Raw genomic sequence first — 20,754 nt, 5'->3', positions numbered from 1 at the left:
GCAGGATCAGGAATGGTTCTTTCTCTTAATAGATGTGACGCAGACCCCTCAGCCTTAGCCAACTATGTTGTGGCATTAGTCAAGAAAGACAAACCAGAGAAAGAGCTGAAAGCTTTCTGTGCTGATCAGCTGGATGTCTTTCTGCAGAAAGGTACTGTGCCCTCCACGACTTTATCCTTTTCATGGTTTCATTTTATCGGGGGGAGGAGGGAGGATGATACACCGCTGTTGCCTTCAAAATACTTGTTATCCGTGAATTGAATATTTCTTACAGAGTGTGAAGGAATAAAGATCTTGTGGTTAAAAAAAAATAATCTTAGGATGAAGTTGTGTAGCTTGGTCTGGTTCACAGTGGCCAGGAGGAAATCTTCTGAAATAAAAGCTGTCAATTTCATTTTAAAGTATCAGTCATGCTACCAGAAGTTTCTCTGATAGATGTTTGATAACTTTTAAAAACGTGGTCCATATTAATCTTTCAGGCTTCTAATGAGCTTTTTGTAGCAATTTGGTTCAAATTCAAGGTTTTAAACAAGCTGAAATTCTGACACTCACGGGGGAAGTCATTGCGCAGTGTTTGTGATCTGATGTTAAATTGATTCTGAGTGATTTACTCATAAAAATTGCCGTAAAGAGGCTGCCAGCTGTAGCTAATGCTATAGCCATGGGCTTGTTCTTTGATCGTAAGTTTCGACCACACTGACCTGTTAGAACATTTCAAAGTTGTAAATGTGATTGAAGGAAAAGTCTGTTTCTGTCTTTGATTAATTTGTCTAAACAAACAGCCTCAAGTTCCAAATGTAATTCCAGCTCCTTGAAGGGAACTGATGTTCATTAATCAGAGGTGGTGATGCTGCTGCCAGCAGTCCACCTGGGTGGCTCTTTTCAGGGACCTCTCTGGTACGTGCAACAGTGCCCTTAAATCAGTATGTAACCATATCTTCTTGTGTTCTGTATCCGCAGAAACTTCAGGGTTTGTAGATAAACTTTTTGAAAGTCTGTACACAAAGAGTTATCTTCCTTCTCTTGAACCCACAAAGGTAGAAGCGAAGCCTGCAGGCCAGGAAAAAGAAGTCATCAAGGAGGAGGTAACATTATTTTTTCTGTCTGCCTGCCTCTAATTTTCAAATTAGTTATCCCATACATTTGTGAGGCAAAATGGGAAAGAAAAATCCACTTTGTTGTGGCTAGTGTGATCTCTCTGCATCTGAAGAAAAATGGGAGATGACCGTTCAGACAAGAACATTTTAAAGTCCCTTTATAGAATCTGCCTTTGATCTAGACTAACAGCACTCAGAAATCCTATTCAGATGTCCCTGGCAATACGAGCTGATAATGATTTGGAAGGGTTTGAGACAAGGCTTGAGCAAAAACATTTTTAAAAATTTCCTTTTCCGATTTTGTGTATTCTGTGAGAAACGAATTATTTTAAATGTTTCTTTAATACTTAAAATCAGTGAGATATGATGGCCTCTATTTTGAGGGAAAATTACTTTTAAGAGTGAGGTAGTGTTCATTTGCCAAGAGTTCTTTCTTTGTCTTAAGTTTTATTGACAAAATTGAAAGCAATTGCATTTTTGAGAAAAGCAAAGTAACGTTTCCATAGTTGTCTAAATCTCTTTGTATATTGTATAATTGTCTGCTATCACTTGTCTAAGATAGTCTTCTAACTTGGTGAAGACTATTGCATGTAGCTTTTGCCACCAAAATTTGCAGTAGCTTCTAAGCAGTGTAAAATGGCAGCAGAAGTACAGAATGAGTTCAAAGTGGTTCACAGTAGTGGTATAGCTGACAGAGTTCAGCTGCTTTTAGTGAGGCCAGCAAGAAATGTGACTAGTTCAACCATGTGAAGAGTTTTTTTTGCTTTAAAGCATTTCTTTCAAAGTGTAAACTAGTGACGTATCTGGTTGGAGAAATAACTCTTCTTAGTTGTGTTCCACTTACAAGGTTCAGAAAATAGGTACCTAATTTGTAGAGTTGCTTACTCTAACTAACAGGATAGATAACTTGTCTTCCAGGAATCCAGTTTAAAAACAAAACAGCAAAGTGGTTTTATTTTGAGGCATCTCCTCTGCAAAAAAACCTGAAAGATTTGAAACAAAAAGCCCAACAACCTATGTCTCTTGATTACTGTATTGATTAAGTATTCTGTGCAAGTAATACTTAAATATTGTTTTTATTCAGGATGCTGACTGTACCTTCAACTAAATCTTGGTCTGATTTTATCCATTTTTAAAAACCAAAAAGTGATACTCATCCTTTATTGGTAGTTGTCTCTCAAACAGAATTTTCAAGAGTCAGTTGAAGAAGAGCGGGAGAGCAGGAAGAAGAAGTATTCCAGTCCACAGAGAAGCCGTACAGATTCCAGTGAACAAAGGTTAATTTTGAACCAAAATATTAATATATTCCTTCTGTATTTGCTGGCAATCTTTAACTGAGGATTTTTACCTTATAGCTAGTGATTTTTCATAAAAATAGTGTCTTTCTCCCTGCTTTTCTCTGTCTGCAATGTGTTATCTGTATGCTGATCACACGCATGAGAACCCTTCCCTAGAAGTTGGTCTCTCACAAAAAAATTACAGTATTTTTCAAAATACTGTACCTAGGAGTGTAATCTGTTCCATTCTTTCCCTTGTTACAGAAATGAAAAACATAGTTGGGGGAGTCTTTAGGGTGTTCACACAGTGTCAAGATCACTTTTAAAACCTGTTCTGTTTTGATTATCTAACTTTTTCACCTTTCCGATTCTTAGTTCTTCCTTTGCTGGTTTCTGTAAATCAGCGATTCAGCTGGAGATTCTGCATTTTCCAATGTAATTTGGGAAATTCTGACTCAAATGCTTCGCTGTACAAATTGGATGTGAAGGATGAACAGTATCTTGTTGCAAGTTTGTTTTTTTCATTTGGTTTCTCTTTTCATAAATGTGGTCACACATAAATGTGGTCACACATAAATGTGTTTTCTAGAACCAGAGAGAAAAAGAGAGATGATGGAAAATGGAGGGACTATGACAGATACTATGACAGGAGTGACTTGTACAGAGAGAAATCTGGCTGGCGACGTGGCAGGAGTAAAAGCCGTAGTAAAAGCCGAGGGTTAAGTCGGAGTCGTAGCCGCAGCAGGGGCAGAAGCAAAGACCATGATGCAAACAGAAGTGTTGGTGAGTAGCCAAGGTGCTGCTTTTGGGGAACATCTGATGTCAGTGAGGTGTGGTGACTCCTACATCTGTACAGTCTACCGGGCTGTAGATGTCCTCTAGTAGTTTGAGCAAATTTTGAGAACGTTGTGTTCCTGAAATAATCAAGATGCTGTTTCTTGGGAGTAGAATAATTAGGGGTTTGTTTTCTTCTTTGCTAACCTCTTAATTTATCCACAGGTGGATACCAGTGTATATCAGTAGCTGATATTTTTGTGCTGTGTGTGTTGACAAAGCTGTTATTTTTTTTTTCCAAATATCTATTTTTTTTGCAAAATAGTGTTACCTTCTTTCTCACTTTACTGTATATTTTTTAGAGAAGGTGTATTTGTAATTGAACGTGCTTACTGCGTGACCCACTGTTCTTTTAGGGCTAATTCAGGTCAGTTGGAAAAATAAGAAGTGTGGATTACAACAGATTTCAACACATGTTGAGACCATGTTAGTTAAGGGTGGGGGTAGGTTTGTTTTTTTCTGGCTTTTCCTCTCTCTCTTTCTACTTTAATAGAGAAAGCTGTAATCCAGAATCGAATAAGGAGTAGAGGAATGAATGGGCATTTTGCAAATAAAACATTTAGATTTCTGAAGTTAAAACCCTGTTTGCATTGCACTTAGTTCTTGTTCCATTGGTATGACTAAGCTCCAAGAACAGATTAATATGCAGAATACAGAATATTTAAGAAAATGTTTAGACTGCTGGATAGTGTCTTTTTTTTCAAGGCTCTGATATACAGAACAAAGCATGAAGACTTTACCTCACTTTTTTTTAAACAGAGCACCGAGAGAGATCAAAATTCAAGAGTGAAAGAAATGATGTTGAAGGCTCATATAATGCAGTTTCCGCGTCTCCCAGTAAATCCTCTGAACAGTATTCCTCTGCACAATCTATTCCCAGTGCTGTCACTGTAATTGCACCTGCGCACCATCTTGAAAACACAACAGAGAGCTGGTCAAATTTCTATAACAATCACAGCAATCCCAGTTCGTTTGGCAGAAACCCTCCTCCTAAAAGAAGATGTCGAGATTATGATGGTAAACTATGTTTCTTAGTTTTCAGTTTAGTTTCTGATTTCAAATATACTGTATTATTTCAAGTTATACCTTATTTCAATTATTTTGTTCAGTTTCATACCTAATTTGAATTATTTTAAAACCTCATCTGATACTGTAATGTTGGAGCAGTGATTGCGTGTTTTCTTTACTAAGAAATTCCAGCAAAAACTGAAATGCTACAAATTGCTGACAATTCTTTTTTTTTCTAAAAGGATTATTAAATGTCCTGTTTTGCAGAGCGAGGATTTTGTGTACTTGGTGATCTCTGCCAGTTTGATCATGGAAATGATCCTTTAGTAGTAGATGAAGTTTCCCTGCCAAGTATGATTCCTTTTCCTCCGCCACCTCCAGGACTTCCTCCTCCTCCTGGTATGCTTCTGCCCCCTCTGCCAGGTCCAGCTCGTAATATGAGGTTGCCAGTTCCACAGGCTCATCCACAGGCACCACCTCCTGTTGTGCTTCCTGTACCAAGTAAGTTAAAACATTCTTCTGTGTTTCTTTATGTCACCAAGTTAAAATGATGGCTCATTCTGGAAGATCTGTGTGTATTCAAAGTAATGAGTTCCAAGTTTCTTTGCTAGCTGTGTGCTATTTAAAATACTGCCAAAATAATTCTGAAAAATCAGCTTGTAAAAATACGATGTTCCTAGCACTCCAGATGGAATCAGATGAATTGGGCGGGAAGCAGAGGGGGGTATCTTTCAGATTATCTCATAACCCTGGTGTCTGGATTGGTCACTGACAGTTGGATTACTAGCTTTTTTTTTTTCCTAGTGCAATAATGTTGACATTTAATCTCCTAAAAGTTCTAGTAAATTTCTGTGTGTATGCTGTATCATGTATTGCTTTTTAGTAGCAGATAATGGATACGTCTGAGATCTATTGTAGCTCAACAGTGAGCTCTGAGACTGTTCAGCCTTCTTTGTTATCTTACTGCATCCTATAATGTAAATTCTAAGAAATGGAATATTAGATACGTGGTTGCTCTGTTCCAGTAATGCAATATGTGCTGGGATAGTTGTATCGAATAGCAGCAGCTATGGGATGAGAAATAATTTTATGTAGGATTAACCATAAGCTTTGCATGAGTCTTTTAGCGGATGGGATTGCCTTGCTGTTGAGTGACCCGACAGTGCTCTCCGATTGTAGTTGTGTCCCGAGGGGCTGTATGTGCAACTCGCTGTCCTTTTTGGGGCATATACTAAATAGGAATGTGTATATTGTATATGGTGCAAACAAGGCAAAAAGAGCTAGACAAATTCCTTGTCTATGAATGCCTTTTTCCCTGTAGTTCTTGTTTTAGAACTGTAATCTAAACATTGCCGATACAATCTCTTGCTCTGAGCAAGCCTGGATTCTCCACGGCAGAGCTGAGGGAGGAGCTGCTGTAGCTAACACAAGCTCTAACAATAATAATCCTCTGGGGAAGAAAAGACACTTATGTGTGTGTGTATGTAAAGCTTTGTCCTTTATCTGTGGAGTTATAAGTCTTTGTGATCTATTCTATGGTGTCATTTTAGGACCACCTTTAACACAGTCAAGTTTGATAAATAATCGTGACCAGCCTGGGACAAGTGCAGTGCCCAGTCTTGCACCCGTAGGAGCAAGGCTACCTCCTCCTTTACCCCAGAACCTCCTGTACACAGTATCAGAACGTAAGCAAATACCTTTTTTTTTTAATCTGGTTGAGATAAGAGTTTTGAAATTCCTCTGTTGATGTGTGATTAGAAATTATTACCTCTGTCCTCCTCCACTACGTACAAATCCAAAAAGCAGTCTGATGGCTTTCCCTGTGGTCAGTGCATCACCTGCTGTTGCTGTGTGAATTGCAGTGGCCTTCTGTCCCTGTCTGAGGAGAGATCATTTGTGGGGACCTTCGTTTGGGTTTCCTATGCTCAAAGCAATCAGGTTATTGCATAAGAAATCTTCAAGCTCTTTAGTAGAACATCAGTAGGCAAAAGATGGATCTGCAATCCTGTAATTACTGTTTACCTTGGTCTTCATTCCTACCCAGTTTTGGTTACTATCGATGTGAGAGAGAGTTGTTTTTTTTTTTTCAGCTGTGTATCACAATAGTCTCTACAGTCTTCATATACATTATTACTTTCTATCTCTTTTTCCAGAATCAACTTTGTTCTAGCTTTCTAACTTAAAATAAAAAAAGGATGGCTTTAAATGGACATGTCCGTCTTCCTTAAAAGCGCTAAAATTTTTTAAAAATGGGGGTTTATGAGGGGAAATAGCGAAATACCTGGAGAACCTTAGACTGCTCTGTTTAAATCCAACAAATATATTTCTTTGATCATGAAATGAGTAATGGTATTTCCATGTTTTAAATGAGCAAAATAAGATAATAAAATCTCAGTGTTTTATAATATTCCCATCTGGGGTTTTTTTGCATAAATATTCTGAATTTTATTCAAAGGAGGGCTCTAACTCATGATCCATGTCATTTCCCTTGTGACTTCCATGCTTTTCAGAACTTCAGTCATCATATATCTTGTTAATCTGTTCAGTTATCTCCAAATGCTGTCAGGCATTTAGATGTTACCATCTGATTCTTTCAGCTTCAGAACTTCTTCCAATGCGCAATTCTGTCTCTGTTAGCTCGCAGGGCGTCACTGACTTCAGCTGCACTATGTAGTTCTGTTCTCCAGAACATCTGTGGAGATTCTCATGTCCTGTTCTAGGGCTGTTAGGTAACAGCTGCTGGTTGCCCTCTTGCAATCAATCATATGCCAAATCCTGGAGGAGGATCTTAACATTAACAAGATTAATGGAAGTTCTTGGCAGAGTCTGAAACTAAACTGTAAAACATCAATATTGAAATTCTGGGGCATCTGCTTTAAATTGTAGAGTCTTCCTTGTAGCTGTGGAATAAGGAGCTGGCATTTAGAGTGCTTCAGGTCTGTAGAGTCCCCTTGCATAGGTGTTCATTTCTGTTCCAGGATGTGTTTCTGTGGACGGTGTTCATAGACTTTATTCATTCTAGTTCTGGTACAGCTTTTCCTTTTTTTGATTGAAAAATATGCATCATCCTTGATTTGGACCTTTGGCTGGAGGAACAGCAAGAGTTGATTCTGTCATCTAGTGTTCTCATGGTTAACCCCTTTAATTAAAATAATCATTAGTGCCTTACTGAAGCTAGGCAGCTGATCTCACATAAATTAAGAGAATTTAATAGGTAAGTATTGGTCAAATGACCTGATTTCTCAGCTTTCTTTGACTGGAATCATTTAAGTACATTCTTCCCCACAAATCCTGTTCTGAAGTAAACTAGACCATTGGCCAGCAGAGACTGAAAATGCTTTGCATCTTAGGCCCTGCAGAATAAGCGCTCAAACTGAATCTTTTGTTGCTCCCTTTGAAACGCTGTCAGATGTTGTGAAGGTTGTCATACAGGCACCTCATTCCTTTTTCAGGCAGCTCATCAGCAATACTCAATTATTGTGAATGATGTGCTTTTGACAAACAGTAATGATCAGATTAAAAAAAAAAAGATAGTATTGGTTGGGCATAAAGTTCAGTTGAGGGTTTTAAATGGCTACACATGTGGGCTGTACAACCTCTTCCTCTCTTCTCTTCATCCAAAACAACTTCTGATTCTTGGGCATCTGTGCATTTCCATAAAGGAAAATTACCCCTGAGTCTTAAACTCATTTGAAAAATTCTTTCATTTCTCTTCTTTTTTTATAGATACATATGAGCCAGATGGCTATAACCCTGAAGCTCCTAGTATTACCAGTGCTGGTAGATCTCAGTATCGACAGTTCTTTACAAGAGCACAAACGCAGCGTCCAAATCTAATTGGCCTAACATCTGGGGAGATGGATACAAATCCAAGAGGTAGGAAGGGTTTCTAGTCATTGCTGTTGCTATTTTTTGTCCAAGACCATCAACACTTTTCCCTTTTTCAGGCTGAAAGCAATAGTTTTTCTCACTTATCTAGTATTTCAGAGCAATTTTCAGACATCTCTACCTTTTTTCACCTGCTAATATGGTCATATTACAGTCAAAGCAGCCTTTTTGGTTAAAAACCACTTGCTTGGGAATGTTACAACATTTTTTTTTTTTGGTTGGTTGGGTGGGATTTGATTCCTCTTTGGCCAGTGAAGGCACTTTTGGGGTGCTGAGTGCTTCCAGATAGACAAGTGGTGCAGAAAGATGGCTTTAAGCAGTACAGTCTGCAGGCTGCCTTTGGTTTGCCAAGGGCATGTTTAGGACCTGGGGCACAGAAGCGATGATCTGCAATACCTGCCTCAGCTGTTGTGATGCCAGTGAAGAGGGGAACTGTTGTGGGATGTTTTTGTAATTGGTGGTGTAATCTGTTCTCTCTAAAATGAACATTGCAAGTAGCATTCTATTTCTCCTACCTGTGGAAATCCCACTCTGCATTTAAGTAATTCTGGGTCCTTAACTGAGTGAATGTGGATGTAGTTTCTTAGTGGTGACATGTACAAAATCTCTTTTAGAGGAGAGAACAAGTCAATGCTCTTTAAAGAATTTTTTTTTCTGTTAGCATAACTTTCCCTCTTGCTTTCCCTGCCCCAATCCTTAAAAGGAAAGTTGTTAAATTTCAGTGCTCACTGTTACAATTCAGCGTCTCTTATTCAGTAGATGAGAAAGATTATAATAATTTTTTCCAATAGTTTGTTCCAGTGACTCATCCTATACAGACTAGGGTTAAATATTATTGCAAAAATTGCTGTTGCTGTTTTCATCTTAATGAACGTCATGAAGGCAGGGTAGGGGCCTTATGGCTGGCCTTCAGATTCTCTCTAAGAACCCATTCCAGTTGTAAGGCATGGGTTAGTGTTCAGCAGTGGTGCCTTAGGCTGCTTGTTTTACCGTCTTTGTAAAGTGTGTGAAAGGTTTGCTCTCAAATCATCCTCCAAAGTAAGATTGAAAGTGTATGCCCAAAAATATCCAGTCTTTGTTCTCACCAGTGTAATCAACAGAGCCCTGGCATATATAAAAGCCATAGAAAATTGACTTAGAACTCAGACTTCTTTTTAGGAGTTGAATATTTGGCATACACAGGAGATTTAACAGCAATAGCATAGTCTTTAAAAGGTTGTAAGTGAATACTTGGCAAATTGTGATCTGGTACTTCAGCTTTGTGTTTGTAGAAGCTGCTTCAAACTTGAAGGTCTCCAAGAGTATAATTTCCTGCCATAGTTCTGCTTAATTAACAGTTTGTTGCTGAAAACTGGATGGAGGGATGACAAGGGGATAGCAGTGGGAGGAACATGTTCGTGGTTGCCTTTTCACTGTCAAAGGTTGATACGGGGGGAGTTGGCTGTTTGTTCATCCTGTGGCATGTTGCAGAGCTCTAACCTGCAGTCTGGGAACCTAGCCTTGTTTCTTCAAGCTAATACTAATCTGAAAGGTCAAAATCTCATCCCTGCTGGCTGGACTAAGGGTTTGTTTTCCTCAGACTGCTTACTTAGGCTAGTAACTTCATGAACAGAACTGACCGACTTGATAAAGTCTTCCTAATTTTTATGTTTTTAAACTCGGTCCTGTTTTGCTGTTTAAGTGAAAGCTTTTCTGATGTCTCTGTTGATGTTTGGTAAATAACACAGGGCTTTTTCCTTTCTTACAGCTGCCAATATTATCATCCAGACTGAACCTCCCATCCCCATTACAAATAATAGCAGCAATGTAACTAGAGTTGTCCTTGAACCAGACAGCAGGAAAAGATCTCCAAGTAGTGTGGAATGTCCTCCGTTAAAGAAACCCTGGCTGGCAAAGTAAGAATTAACAACTCTAGTTGAGTTAATTGGAATGCACTTTATTGCTGCCAATGCTGTGAATATAACTATGCACTAGTCCCGGTAATCCGAGCTGGTTGGGTCCAAAAATCTGTGTCCACATCATATGGAGACTAAATGTTTGGTGGTGGGAGGAGCTCTTTTTTGTTAATGTCTAGAGTGTATATTTTTAATGAGAAAAATAAAACTTAAATTTGCTGCCTCACTTAAGTATATGTATGCCCATCTAAACTACTGTCTTCCTCTCATTTTCTCTAGGCAAGCAAATAACAACCAGAATAAGCCAGGATTTTTGAAAAAGAATCAGTATACTAATACAAAATTAGAAGTTCGAAAAATTCCACCAGAATTGAACAATATTACACAGCTCAATGAACATTTCAGCAAGTTTGGAACTATTGTGAACATTCAGGTAAAAACAAAGTTCAGTTTTATACCTGTATGTGAGTATTTTATTTTCCCTGAAGCCTTCTTGAATATTGCAGCTGAACTACATTCCTTGAGAAATCCTAATGGAGGTTAACTGGGAGAGTAGGTAATCAAATTCAAAGAAACCTTTTATTGGTCCCCTCTGTATTATTATTTTAATTCTGTAAAAGTATGTGGGCTTCTGCCTTCACGAGGCCTTACTAAATTTCAAAGGCTTGAAGGTTTGACAGAAGGTTTAACCAACTCAAGTTTTTGAGCAGCTTGTGTATAATTTTTGAAAGAGATATTCTAACAATTTGTCTTGTATGATAGTCCTACCGTATTTCATAGTCAGAATTTTGACAAAGATGCTAGAGGAGAGACTTGATATGCATCAGTCTATTACCACTTTGCATCCTAGAACTGGCTCCAGTTCAGTGGTGTTCCTTGCACTTTAAGAAGGGAAAAGCACTATATAAGCAAAACACAGGTAGTTACATGGTTAAAATAGCATTTGATTTCCATTTATTTTTCTAGACAAAACAGTTACATCTTAGTCTTTGGTTAGAGGTCGGAATGAAAGACAGGCACCTGGGAAGCCTCTGTATTTCTTGCGTTGATGGTTTTATGTCTTGGCCCAAAAGATGCTGTGGTGCTTTCTGCACCTTGATAATGAAATAATGTATTTAAACATGCTATGTATTTAAACATGCTATCTCAATCATTCTACTAATAAGTCCAAGATATGTTTTCATTCCTGTGATTAATTTTTAGAGAAAAATAGTCTTATTCAAGACTGTTGGATAATGCTGCTTTGAGAGTGTGGTGAACCTTTGCATTGCCCATCCTGGACAGCAGTCTTCTTTCAGGAGGTTAGAATAAAGAGCCTTGGGGTCAGCACTAGGTTCTCTGTAGTCGTACCCCAACGGCAGTTCACAGTGCTCTGGATATATGGTACCATTTGGTGGAGGAGTCTTATTTTTATTTTATTTTGCTGTATATAGGCTTTGCTGCAAGTATGTGTAATCTTGGCCAAAAGGTACGTCTCTAATTACATAGAATGGTTTACCATTATTTTGAGCTGTCACTATGGTTGGATATCCCACTCCTTATTGCAGATTATTTGTAGATAGGTTTGCTACTGGTTGAGATGTTTTCTTCCTTGAGAAATAATGCCTTCTAATTAACTTTTGGTTCAGGTTGCTTTCCAGAATGATCCTGAAGCTGCTCTAATTCAGTACTTAACTAACGACGAGGCTAGGAAGGCCATTTCCAGCACAGAGGCAGTTCTGAACAATCGGTTTATAAGGGTACTGTGGCACAGAGAAAGCGAGCAGCAGCCCCCATTGCTGCAGCAGCAGCAGGCACCCGCACAGTCTCTTCATCATCAGCTTCACCTTCAGCAGCAAGCCCTGGCCACAACTCCAGCAGTAACGATGCATAGCAATCTGTCAAAGGTATTGTGCTGTCGTAAATGAGTGACTGAGTGGTGAAGGTTGTCAGCATTCCGAAATGACTGCAGAGTAAATCTTCTTTCCTTTTTTTTAATATCTGTTGATATACAGGTGATGAATAAACCTGGTGCCTATGTCCTTAATAAAGTCTCAGTGAAACGTCGCCTTGGAGCAGCAAGTGGAAACCAGCCCGACTTAAGCCAGCCCGGGGCTGTGGCAGAGGACTCTCAGGTAAGTTTACGAAGGCAGACCATCCTCATCCTTCCAGTTGAAGCTTTGGCTGTTAGCTGAGAAGGAGCTAGCAAATAGAACTTGCAGATTGTTCACAGTTGGTTCTGTTTTTTGTTACTAATCTTCCATGCAGCCGTGGTCGGTCATTTCTTCCTCGTTTCATTAGCTGTTTGTATAAAATAAGGACAATGACTTCAGAAACAAAGTATCAGTATTTTAAGTAGCATAAAATATTTCTGGCAGTGCTTCATAGTCAGCAAATTTAACAGCCTATATGTGATGTCAGCTTTTTCTTGGTGAATCTAATTGCTTTTCCCAGTGATTTTTGAGTTTATTCTGTGCTTTAACAGTAGTGCTAGAAGCTTATAGGATACTTCTGCAGAGAGTTCAAGCTGATACAGTTTAATTTGCACGGCATTGTAGTGCAGCATGTGCTCTCAGCCACAGAGAAGTCCTCCTTTTAAGAAACGAGGTATGCAGGTGACTTTCTCTTTGATCAGGAGGTGTGATGTTAGACTATGACTGCGAAGCTGAGTATAAAGCAGATGCAAAAGATCAGCTTCAGTGGTCTTCCTAGTGGATATCAGGATACAGAGGGAGTGCGGGATGAAGAAGGAAGGAAAGTATATTTTGCAGAAATCCTTTTAACAAGTGTTTAAGTTGATGGCTTCCAAGCAAGCTGACTGTTAGAGCGATACCTTTATGCATGTGTTTTAATTGCCTTGGTCTTTTTGTTTTGTTACACAAATCTGGAAGTTTGTGTTCATGTTCTGCAGAACATATTCCTCTAAAACTTATTGATGGTATATCATATTAGTTTGAAGCTATTACATATTTCTCTGTGTGTTTTTACTGTTTCAGACATTTCCTACTTCTACAAGCCACTCAAAAATGGTTTACAGTTCGTCAAACTTAAAGGCATCTATGAAGCCTGGTTCAGGATCTAAACCTCACGATGTGCAAGAAGCCCTTAAAAAAAAACAGGTACTTTACTATTCATTGGCTGACTGACAGCATAGTGGTCAAAGTACTTTATAAAGAAAAGTCTGATAGGCAACTTAAACCTCAAATATTGCTGTACAGCTTTCTACACTAGTGTAGTTCTTGTCATTATTGGACTATCTTGCAAATGCACACTGAGGTTAATCATGGGTAAGGGAGGATTCCTTTTGGGGTCTCTTACTTGACACACTTGGTCGTGTGTGGGTTTTCTGGGTTTTCTTGAGGCATTTCTCTGATTTTAATCTCTGCAGGTATGAGATGCTTAAATGGCAAGGTAGGATATGTTTCTTAAGAGGTCTCAGAAGGGTGCAAAAATTTGTTAAGAGTACTTCACAGCAGGAAGTTAGCAACTCTCTAGTGTTTTTTTCCAGATCAGATATCCTTTATACTTGTGCGTTTTGCAGACTAGTAGTTCACATTGTGGCCTTCACTTCTGTAGCTTGAAGAAGAAAATACTATATTTATATGAGTATGTATAATGCTGGACTGCTTTTTACTGATTGAAAGAATTTTCTTCTCATATAGGAGGCAATGAAACTCCAACAAGACATGAGAAAAAAGAAGCAGGAGATGTTAGAAAAACAAATAGAATGCCAGAAGGTAAGTCTGGAATGTTTTCTAGTGAATACATTCTGATTTTGTAGATACCTGTCTGTTCAGTGTTTTCCTGGAATTTTATGTTCTTGCTCTTTTATTAATACATAGATGTTGATATCCAAGCTGGAGAAAAGTAAGGCCATGAAACCAGAAGAGAGAGCAGAAATAATGAAGACCTTAAAAGAACTAACAGGAAAAATATCTCAGTTAAAGGATGAATTAAAAACTTCATCTACAACCTCTACACCATCAAAATTAAAGTCCAAGACAGAGGTACTTATTGTGCAAGACACTTGTCCACCTGTCTTTTGCAACTATTTCTAATATCGTGTCCTAAAAATGCAGCAGCATTAGATCAAAACACTTCCAAGCAGCATTTTGAATTAGAGTGACAACCATGGACAAGCAAGCTGTGGTTTTAAGGAACTCGAATAACCTAGTTTTGCATGTAGCACATTCAAGCTTGCTCCAATTCTGAATCAGAGAGTTCTGGGTCCTTCAAAAAAATGGGCTGGGGAGGGTCATGGAGGCAATTAAACTCAATTTAGAGGAAAGTAATCATTTACGTAAATGTATTGCTGAAGAAGTGGAATAAGACATTAAAAGCACACCTTACAGTTCTGCTTTTCCCTTCCATTTTCTTTCTGCACCTTTTTCTCTTAAGGCACAAAAGGAACTTTTAGATGCAGAACTGGATTTTCATAAGAGACTCTCCTCTGGAGAAGACACAACTGAATTGCGAAAGAAGCTAAATCAGTTACAAGTAGAGGTGAGTTTATCAGGATTGACGCTTTTAATGTATTTATGATACAGAAGTGTTTTAAATCCTTTCAAACTGAGGATGGCTTTGTGCATTCCTTGTCTTCTTTAAACAGGCTGCCCGTTTAGGCATTTTGCCAGTTGGTCGAGGAAAGACGGTGCCAGCCCAAGGAAGAGGACGAGGACGGGGCCGTGGTGGGAGAGGAAGGGGCATGTTGAATCATATGGTGGTGGATCATCGTCCCAAAGCACTAACAGTTGGAGGCTTCGTTGAAGAGGAGAAAGATGAATTGTTACAGCACTTCTCTGTAAGTATGAAGTCACATTAAAAAAAAAGAAAAACCTGAAGAGGACAGTTGTGGCTGAACTATAAATCTGAGATTAAGTAGGCAACCGATACACTGGATGTGTGCTTACTTGCAAAGAGAGGCATGCTAAGAGCTTTGTAGATAACTGTTTCTTTTCTGGATTCTTGAAGATGCAAGTCTTTTTGTTAGTGCAAAACAATCAAAGGCTTCATCCTGAAGTCATGGAACAGGCTATGGATAAGCAAACAGCTTCAAGAGTTACTGGTGTGTAAATGTAATGTCTTTTATAGCTGCTTTCCAGTAGCTGCCCAACGCATTCTTTTAATGGGAAAAGGTAAATAGGTTATTCTGATTAATTCGGCATTGAAATAGTTTAAAACAGACGTTAGAAGGCTGAAAAATACTTATAAGCCTCTCTCTGTTTACAGATATTTTTCAGATTAGCAATTCATACCATTTATCTTGTTTCTCTCCAGCTCAAGAAGCAAAGCACTGTTTCGCTAAACAGGACATAAATTGCAGAGAACTTAAATTTGTTTACAATCTCATGGTAGAACAAGTAGCTTGCTAGTTTGCAAGCTAAGTTAACAGATGTGTTAGCATCGTAACTAACTTAACATAATAAAGGAAAACTGATTTTACATTTCCATTGGTTACTTTTCCCAGAATGGCGTTTTTTTCTTGTGCAAGGCTAGTAAACTTCTCGGGGAGATGATGTAATACTTCATAAATAGACTCAGCATGAAATCAAAGCTTGATCAAGTCCGTTTGGTATTTCTGGATGCTCCTTGCATAGCAAGTGACTGATATGGAAAACTAACTTTACAGAATCCTGCCCTTTAGAGCTGGACATAGAAAAGCAGTAGAGTTCAGGAGAAACTGAAAGTTTGCTAGTCTCTGGTTTGAGTGGGAACAGAGAATTTTACAGTTCTTCATGCAGTGGGGTAAGCGTTGCTCTTTGGGGAACTGTTCCTCTCTGCTTTGGCCTCATTACTTATCAGAAGGCGAGGGGCCACTGCTGCTGCTTGGATTGGGTAAATTCAGTGCAGAGTGGTGTGTGTCTTGGTCAAAAAACACTTACTGGCTTTTAAACTACTTTTCTCCTGCTATTCATATTAAATCTGAAGTTGACTACAATTTTCTTTTGTGATGCTTGTACTCCATGCATAAAGACTTTTTTTTTTTTGCTTGTTTTAGGGTTTTTTTACTATTTAACTACCATTATGCAGTATATAAATTCTAAAAATGCAAACTTCTTGTCAATCTAGCCATGCTAGATTATTTTTTGTCCTCCTCCCAGTGGTATACTTGTAGAACATGTTCAGGAGCTCTACAGCAAGGTTTGATGCCTGTTACTGAAATCTCTCTTGCCCATTAATGAGCTCTAGAGGACTTGCCTAACAGATCTAAAGTACAGCAATGAAGGGCAGAGGAGAAGAAGGAAAACAGTGAATTCAAACAATTCACTTCTGAGCTGTAAATTAATACACTTATTTCCTTTCCTCGTGCAAAATAAAGCTCCACTTATTAGAATAACAATAAATCTGAGCTTTTGCCCAAAAATACAGGTACAAACACTGCAGTGTTGCTGGAGGATGCAGCTGAGATTTCTCTGGCTCTCACTTTTCTGTCAAAAAATGAGGTTTCAGTGGCACTTAACTACACTGCAATTGTAGCACATAATGATCACATTTTTGGAGGAGAATATTACTACTGTTCCTAACTGGCTTTCCTCCCATAGAAATTTGGAGATATTGAAGACCTTCAAGAAGAGGATTCCCCATTAAGTGTTGTTCTCACTTTTAAATCTCGCTCTGAAGCTGAGAATGTAAGTAGAATGATGGATGTATTTTTTTCATGGTTCTAAAATAAGAATTTTTCACTTCTCATGTCTGCCTTTGTATTTGAAAATGTAGCAGGCTTTGATCCCAGCAGTTTGAGCTAGGCAGTGTGGGTGTTTGTTGCTGCTGCATGCAGTGTCACTAAAGGGGAGATGCCTCATGTTTACCTTGAGAGTAGCGCAGGTCTTGTTTGCTGATAAAGGTTCAATGTCACAGTCAGTTAGGAGCATTGTTCATCTCCGATTGCTGTTAGGTGAGCATGATGTAGCAGATTCAGGTTTGAGTGAAATTGCTCTCGGAAGACTGAAGTGGATAATTGTGGCTGATATGTTTGAGATCTTCAGATGTGCATCTGCATGATGGTCACTGGGTCTGGCTCATTGTTGGTGATCTTAAAACTTTTTCACATGATCCTCTTTTTGAAAATATGTTCATTTAAAATATGATCTAGGCTGCTAACCAAGGATCCCGGTTCAAAGACCGAAGGCTACAGATATCATGGTACAAACCTAAGGTACCCTCTGTGTCCACAGAAATTGAGGAAGAGGAGTCTAAGGAAGAGGTATGAAAATATGTTAAGAACCTAACCACTCTTCTAGAAATCTCATAGTTAAGAGCCCTTTTAGGATATAGTTCTCTGTTTACTGAAGAAATTTCATAAAAGAGGAAAGAGGTCTTTGCAAACCAGAAATTTACCTGGTTTCAAATAGTCAGTTATGTTTTGCACATTTTAAAAAAGGGAAAAGGAAAAAATATTACACTTTCTGGATGGGATGTTGATTTGTCAGCTATGAAAATAAACCTCTCATTCTCTATATGCAGGCTGCTAATCCTTTTACTTCACAGTATTGGTGCTCCACTGAAGGATAAGTTACATATACTCCTTCCTGCAATTATGAACACGTGAAGCTTTTAAAGGTTTTTCCAGCATTTAACACAGTTTAAAACTCATTTTAGAGAGGGTGGGTGGTTTATTCCTGCTTCTTTTGCAGGTTGGCTTTCTCTTTCTTTCTTGATGTGTGAGGCTGCTGTTCTTTCTGTAAGATTTGTTCAGTGTAATTGTGTGCTCTTCAGTGAGACCTGCAGTAAACAAGAACCTGATGTAGAGTCCAACTGATGCCGTGTTGTGTGACTTGTTTCCTAAGATACAGCATGGAACTTCCTTGCTTAGATGTACCTCTTTTTCTTCATCTAGGAGACTGAAACCTCAGACTTATTTTTGCACGAAGATGATGATGATGATGATGAAGATGAGGATGAATCCCGTTCTTGGAGAAGATGAAACTTCATGTTGGAAATGTATAATTTTAGGAATATAGTTAAACCTACATCTCTTAAACATTTATTTAAGGAAGTTGATGAGCCAAAAAAAGCTTTACTTTCTTTTCAAACCACGAGATTTAAAGCGAGCAAAGTTTGTTCTAAAAACATTTCGGATCTAGAGCTGTGATACTAAGCTAGCCAAAGGCCCAGTAATGTTTTACATAATTACCAAGCTCACCAGGGCGGTGATTTTTTTCTATTTAAGGAGGATAAAAAAAGAGGGGGGGGGGAAATTAGTATTTCCTTGTCCTCTTTTTGTGTCACCTGTATTACCTTGTTTTGGGTTTTTTATAATGTGATTGATTTGTTAGTTTATAATTGAAAAGATATTACAGGTTTTATTTAGCAATATTATGGGGCTGGGGGAAAGACGCAAACTTTCATTAAATGTTATGAAAGAAAAAAATTGCCTCATTTGCTAATTGAAAAAGGGTAGCGTTTTATTTCATATGGAATCACTTATTGTAGGAGTTATTTGTGGCTAGACTCGTAAATCATTTATTTCAATATGTGTGAAAGCCACAGGGTTTCTGTGTTGTACTGCTTTTGTGAGAGGAGATGGAAGAAGCAATTTAACAGGGTATTATTATAATATTGTCCAGTTCACTCTGTTTCTTCAAATTCTGCTTCACAGAAAACATCAACATTGACACATTTGAGTAGATTTTCACCCACTGTTGGTTTTCTTCAGCAGTTTCAGTATAAGGTTCAAGTTTAATTCAGACTGTTTGTTTACTGCATCTCAGTATTTGTGAGCACAGACATAATGAGTTTACTTCCTCAAAAAGAAAAGCAGCTGAGCTGGCAGCTGCCCACCAGCCCGTAGGGACTCTTCCCCCACTCTCCGTTACCAACTGTGTCTGTTCAAGCCCAATCCATGAAGCGTCCAGAGCAAAGTGCTTTTTAGCCAACAGTGTGTCGGTGTCCTGCTCCGAGGCTGGGGTTAACCAGTGGAGATCTCCAGACGGTGTTCAGAGCAGGTTTGGAAGGTCGGTGGTTTATCTCCTGGTGTAGTTTTGTCCAGGCACGTGTCAGATGGACACTGTTACGTTCCCTGTTGCCTTGTTCTTGTCCCATTTTAGAAACACATGTGCCCGTACCAACACACACCCCCCCAGTAACCGTGTGTGTGGTGAGAGAAATGGAGAGAACAAGTTCAGATCCTGGAGCCCCGCGTGTCTTACCCGGTGTGCGGCTCTCGCAGTTCAGGAGCAGGTTATCTCGGAAGCACTTTCCTCGACTCGGTCCATTGATACTGTGCACCTTTCAGTACAGTTTGTGTACGTTTCTGTACTAAATAAACAGAAGGTCAGTGCAAAAAATGCTCTCCTCTTTTGAACAATTAGTTGACCAGGATATTTGCCAGCAAGTTCCTGACTGAGGAAAAATATATATCAGAACCTTTAAATGGCAGTGGCTCTGAACTCAGCTGGTGAGGTGTGGTTGAGCGTGCCTTTGGGTTAGCAGCTCCCCTGACTTTGTTAGCCTTTTGCCAGGGCGGTGTTATCAGGAGTCAAACCAGTGTAATTTTCTGTTTCCTCATCAATTGAAGGGAATATTTCAGTATTCTGTCTCTTCACATTGAAATATTGCCTCTTGATAGAATTAATTCCTGCTAATGCTGGGGCTAAATTACAGACATGAAGAAACGAGAGGAAACCAATCTTACAATGTCTTGCTTTTCTCCCATCATCTCTAATAGTTTTTTTCAATGTCTGTGGCTCAGTCAGTGTATATTTTGAAAAATCCATTGCAACAAACATGTTTGAGTCCTGACAGTTTAAAAAATGATAGAGGGAACAAAAGGATTTATATATTTTTTTGTACAGAGTTTTTTCTTAAACTGTGTAATTTTGTAAATATTTTGCTTTTTTGTGTACTAAAACTACCAGCGTATAGATTTCAATAAGAATTGTTGTATTTTTGTATTTGGAAAAAGAAAATTACAGTGAATTAATGAAGCTGTAAGCAAAATTGCAGTAGCCTTTGACACACGTAGAATGGGATTCCTTTTCATATGGTTTTAGCTCCAAAGTGACACCGGAGTGGCACGCGGTGTTCAGGGATGCTCGCCCCTGCCCGCGCGTGCTGCTCTTGGAGCTGGCTGGGGCAGGAGGGGAGCGGGTGCAGCAGCCTCATTTCATGATTTTCTGAGAGCTTTGTGGAATTTTTTTTTTCTTTTTTTTGCCCCTTTAGAGTACACCCTGGCAGGCTTACACAAATCCTCAAGTGACATCCCGAATGTGATTTCTAAACGCGGAGGCGCAGAGGTGGCTCGTGCACCGAGCGCAGGCTGTGGTGTTACTGGGAGTGGATGGTGGGCGGCACTGTGGTGCTGGAGGAGGAGGAGGAAGGCTGTTTGACCTTCATGTTGCCAAAGCTTACAGATCTCCCTGGGTTTTAGGGTTCGCTAGGCTGAGTTAAACTGTTTGGGATTGGATTGTTTTGCTTTTTGTTTGTTTGTTCTAATAGGTAACACCACAGTACAGCTTTATTTTTATGGTGACGTTATCGTGACATTAATTTACCGAAGATGTGCGATAGGATGTTACCGGTCTGAGCAGAGGGTGTAAACTTAGAGTGTGTGATGAGAAAGTAACTGTTGTGAAGAATTATCTCCCTTTCATTGTCGGATCAACGTAAGCAAAAAGAGCAAAACAAACCCAAGCACTGAAAAGATAAATCTGAAAACAGGTGCCTGCTTATTGTGAAACCGGCGCTTTCCTGGACAAAATCATGTGAAAAGGAATGCAGGTCCTCTTGGTGTATAGTAAACTTGTACTATAGTTTTTACAAATTGTGAACTTGTGT

At 39.0% G+C, this 20,754-nt stretch overlaps 1 protein-coding gene across 1 annotated transcript; it reads left to right on the top strand.

Annotated features, from left to right (window-relative positions):
• The first annotated feature begins 12 nt into the window (after positions 1-12).
• Positions 13-18,339, top strand: RBM27 (RNA binding motif protein 27). The gene is made up of 20 exons (XM_010082267.1): positions 13-151; positions 961-1,085; positions 2,283-2,374; positions 2,964-3,157; positions 3,968-4,225; positions 4,484-4,717; positions 5,767-5,901; positions 7,943-8,092; positions 9,852-9,999; positions 10,279-10,432; positions 11,628-11,885; positions 11,994-12,113; positions 12,975-13,097; positions 13,641-13,715; positions 13,821-13,985; positions 14,377-14,481; positions 14,588-14,779; positions 16,521-16,607; positions 17,072-17,182; positions 17,816-18,339. The coding sequence occupies exons 1-20, from the start codon at positions 13-15 to the stop codon at positions 17,900-17,902; spliced, it is 2,952 nt and encodes a 983-aa protein (XP_010080569.1). The 3' UTR covers positions 17,903-18,339.
• Positions 18,340-20,754: the final 2,415 nt, after the last annotated feature.

Source organism: Pterocles gutturalis, unplaced genomic scaffold, assembly GCF_000699245.1.
Source record: "Pterocles gutturalis isolate BGI_N339 unplaced genomic scaffold, ASM69924v1 scaffold21959, whole genome shotgun sequence".
In the NCBI taxonomy this organism is placed as follows: Eukaryota; Metazoa; Chordata; class Aves; order Pterocliformes; family Pteroclidae; genus Pterocles; species Pterocles gutturalis.
The sequence above is the reverse complement of the archived record's forward strand: the minus strand, read 5'-3'. Positions and strand labels throughout refer to the sequence as shown.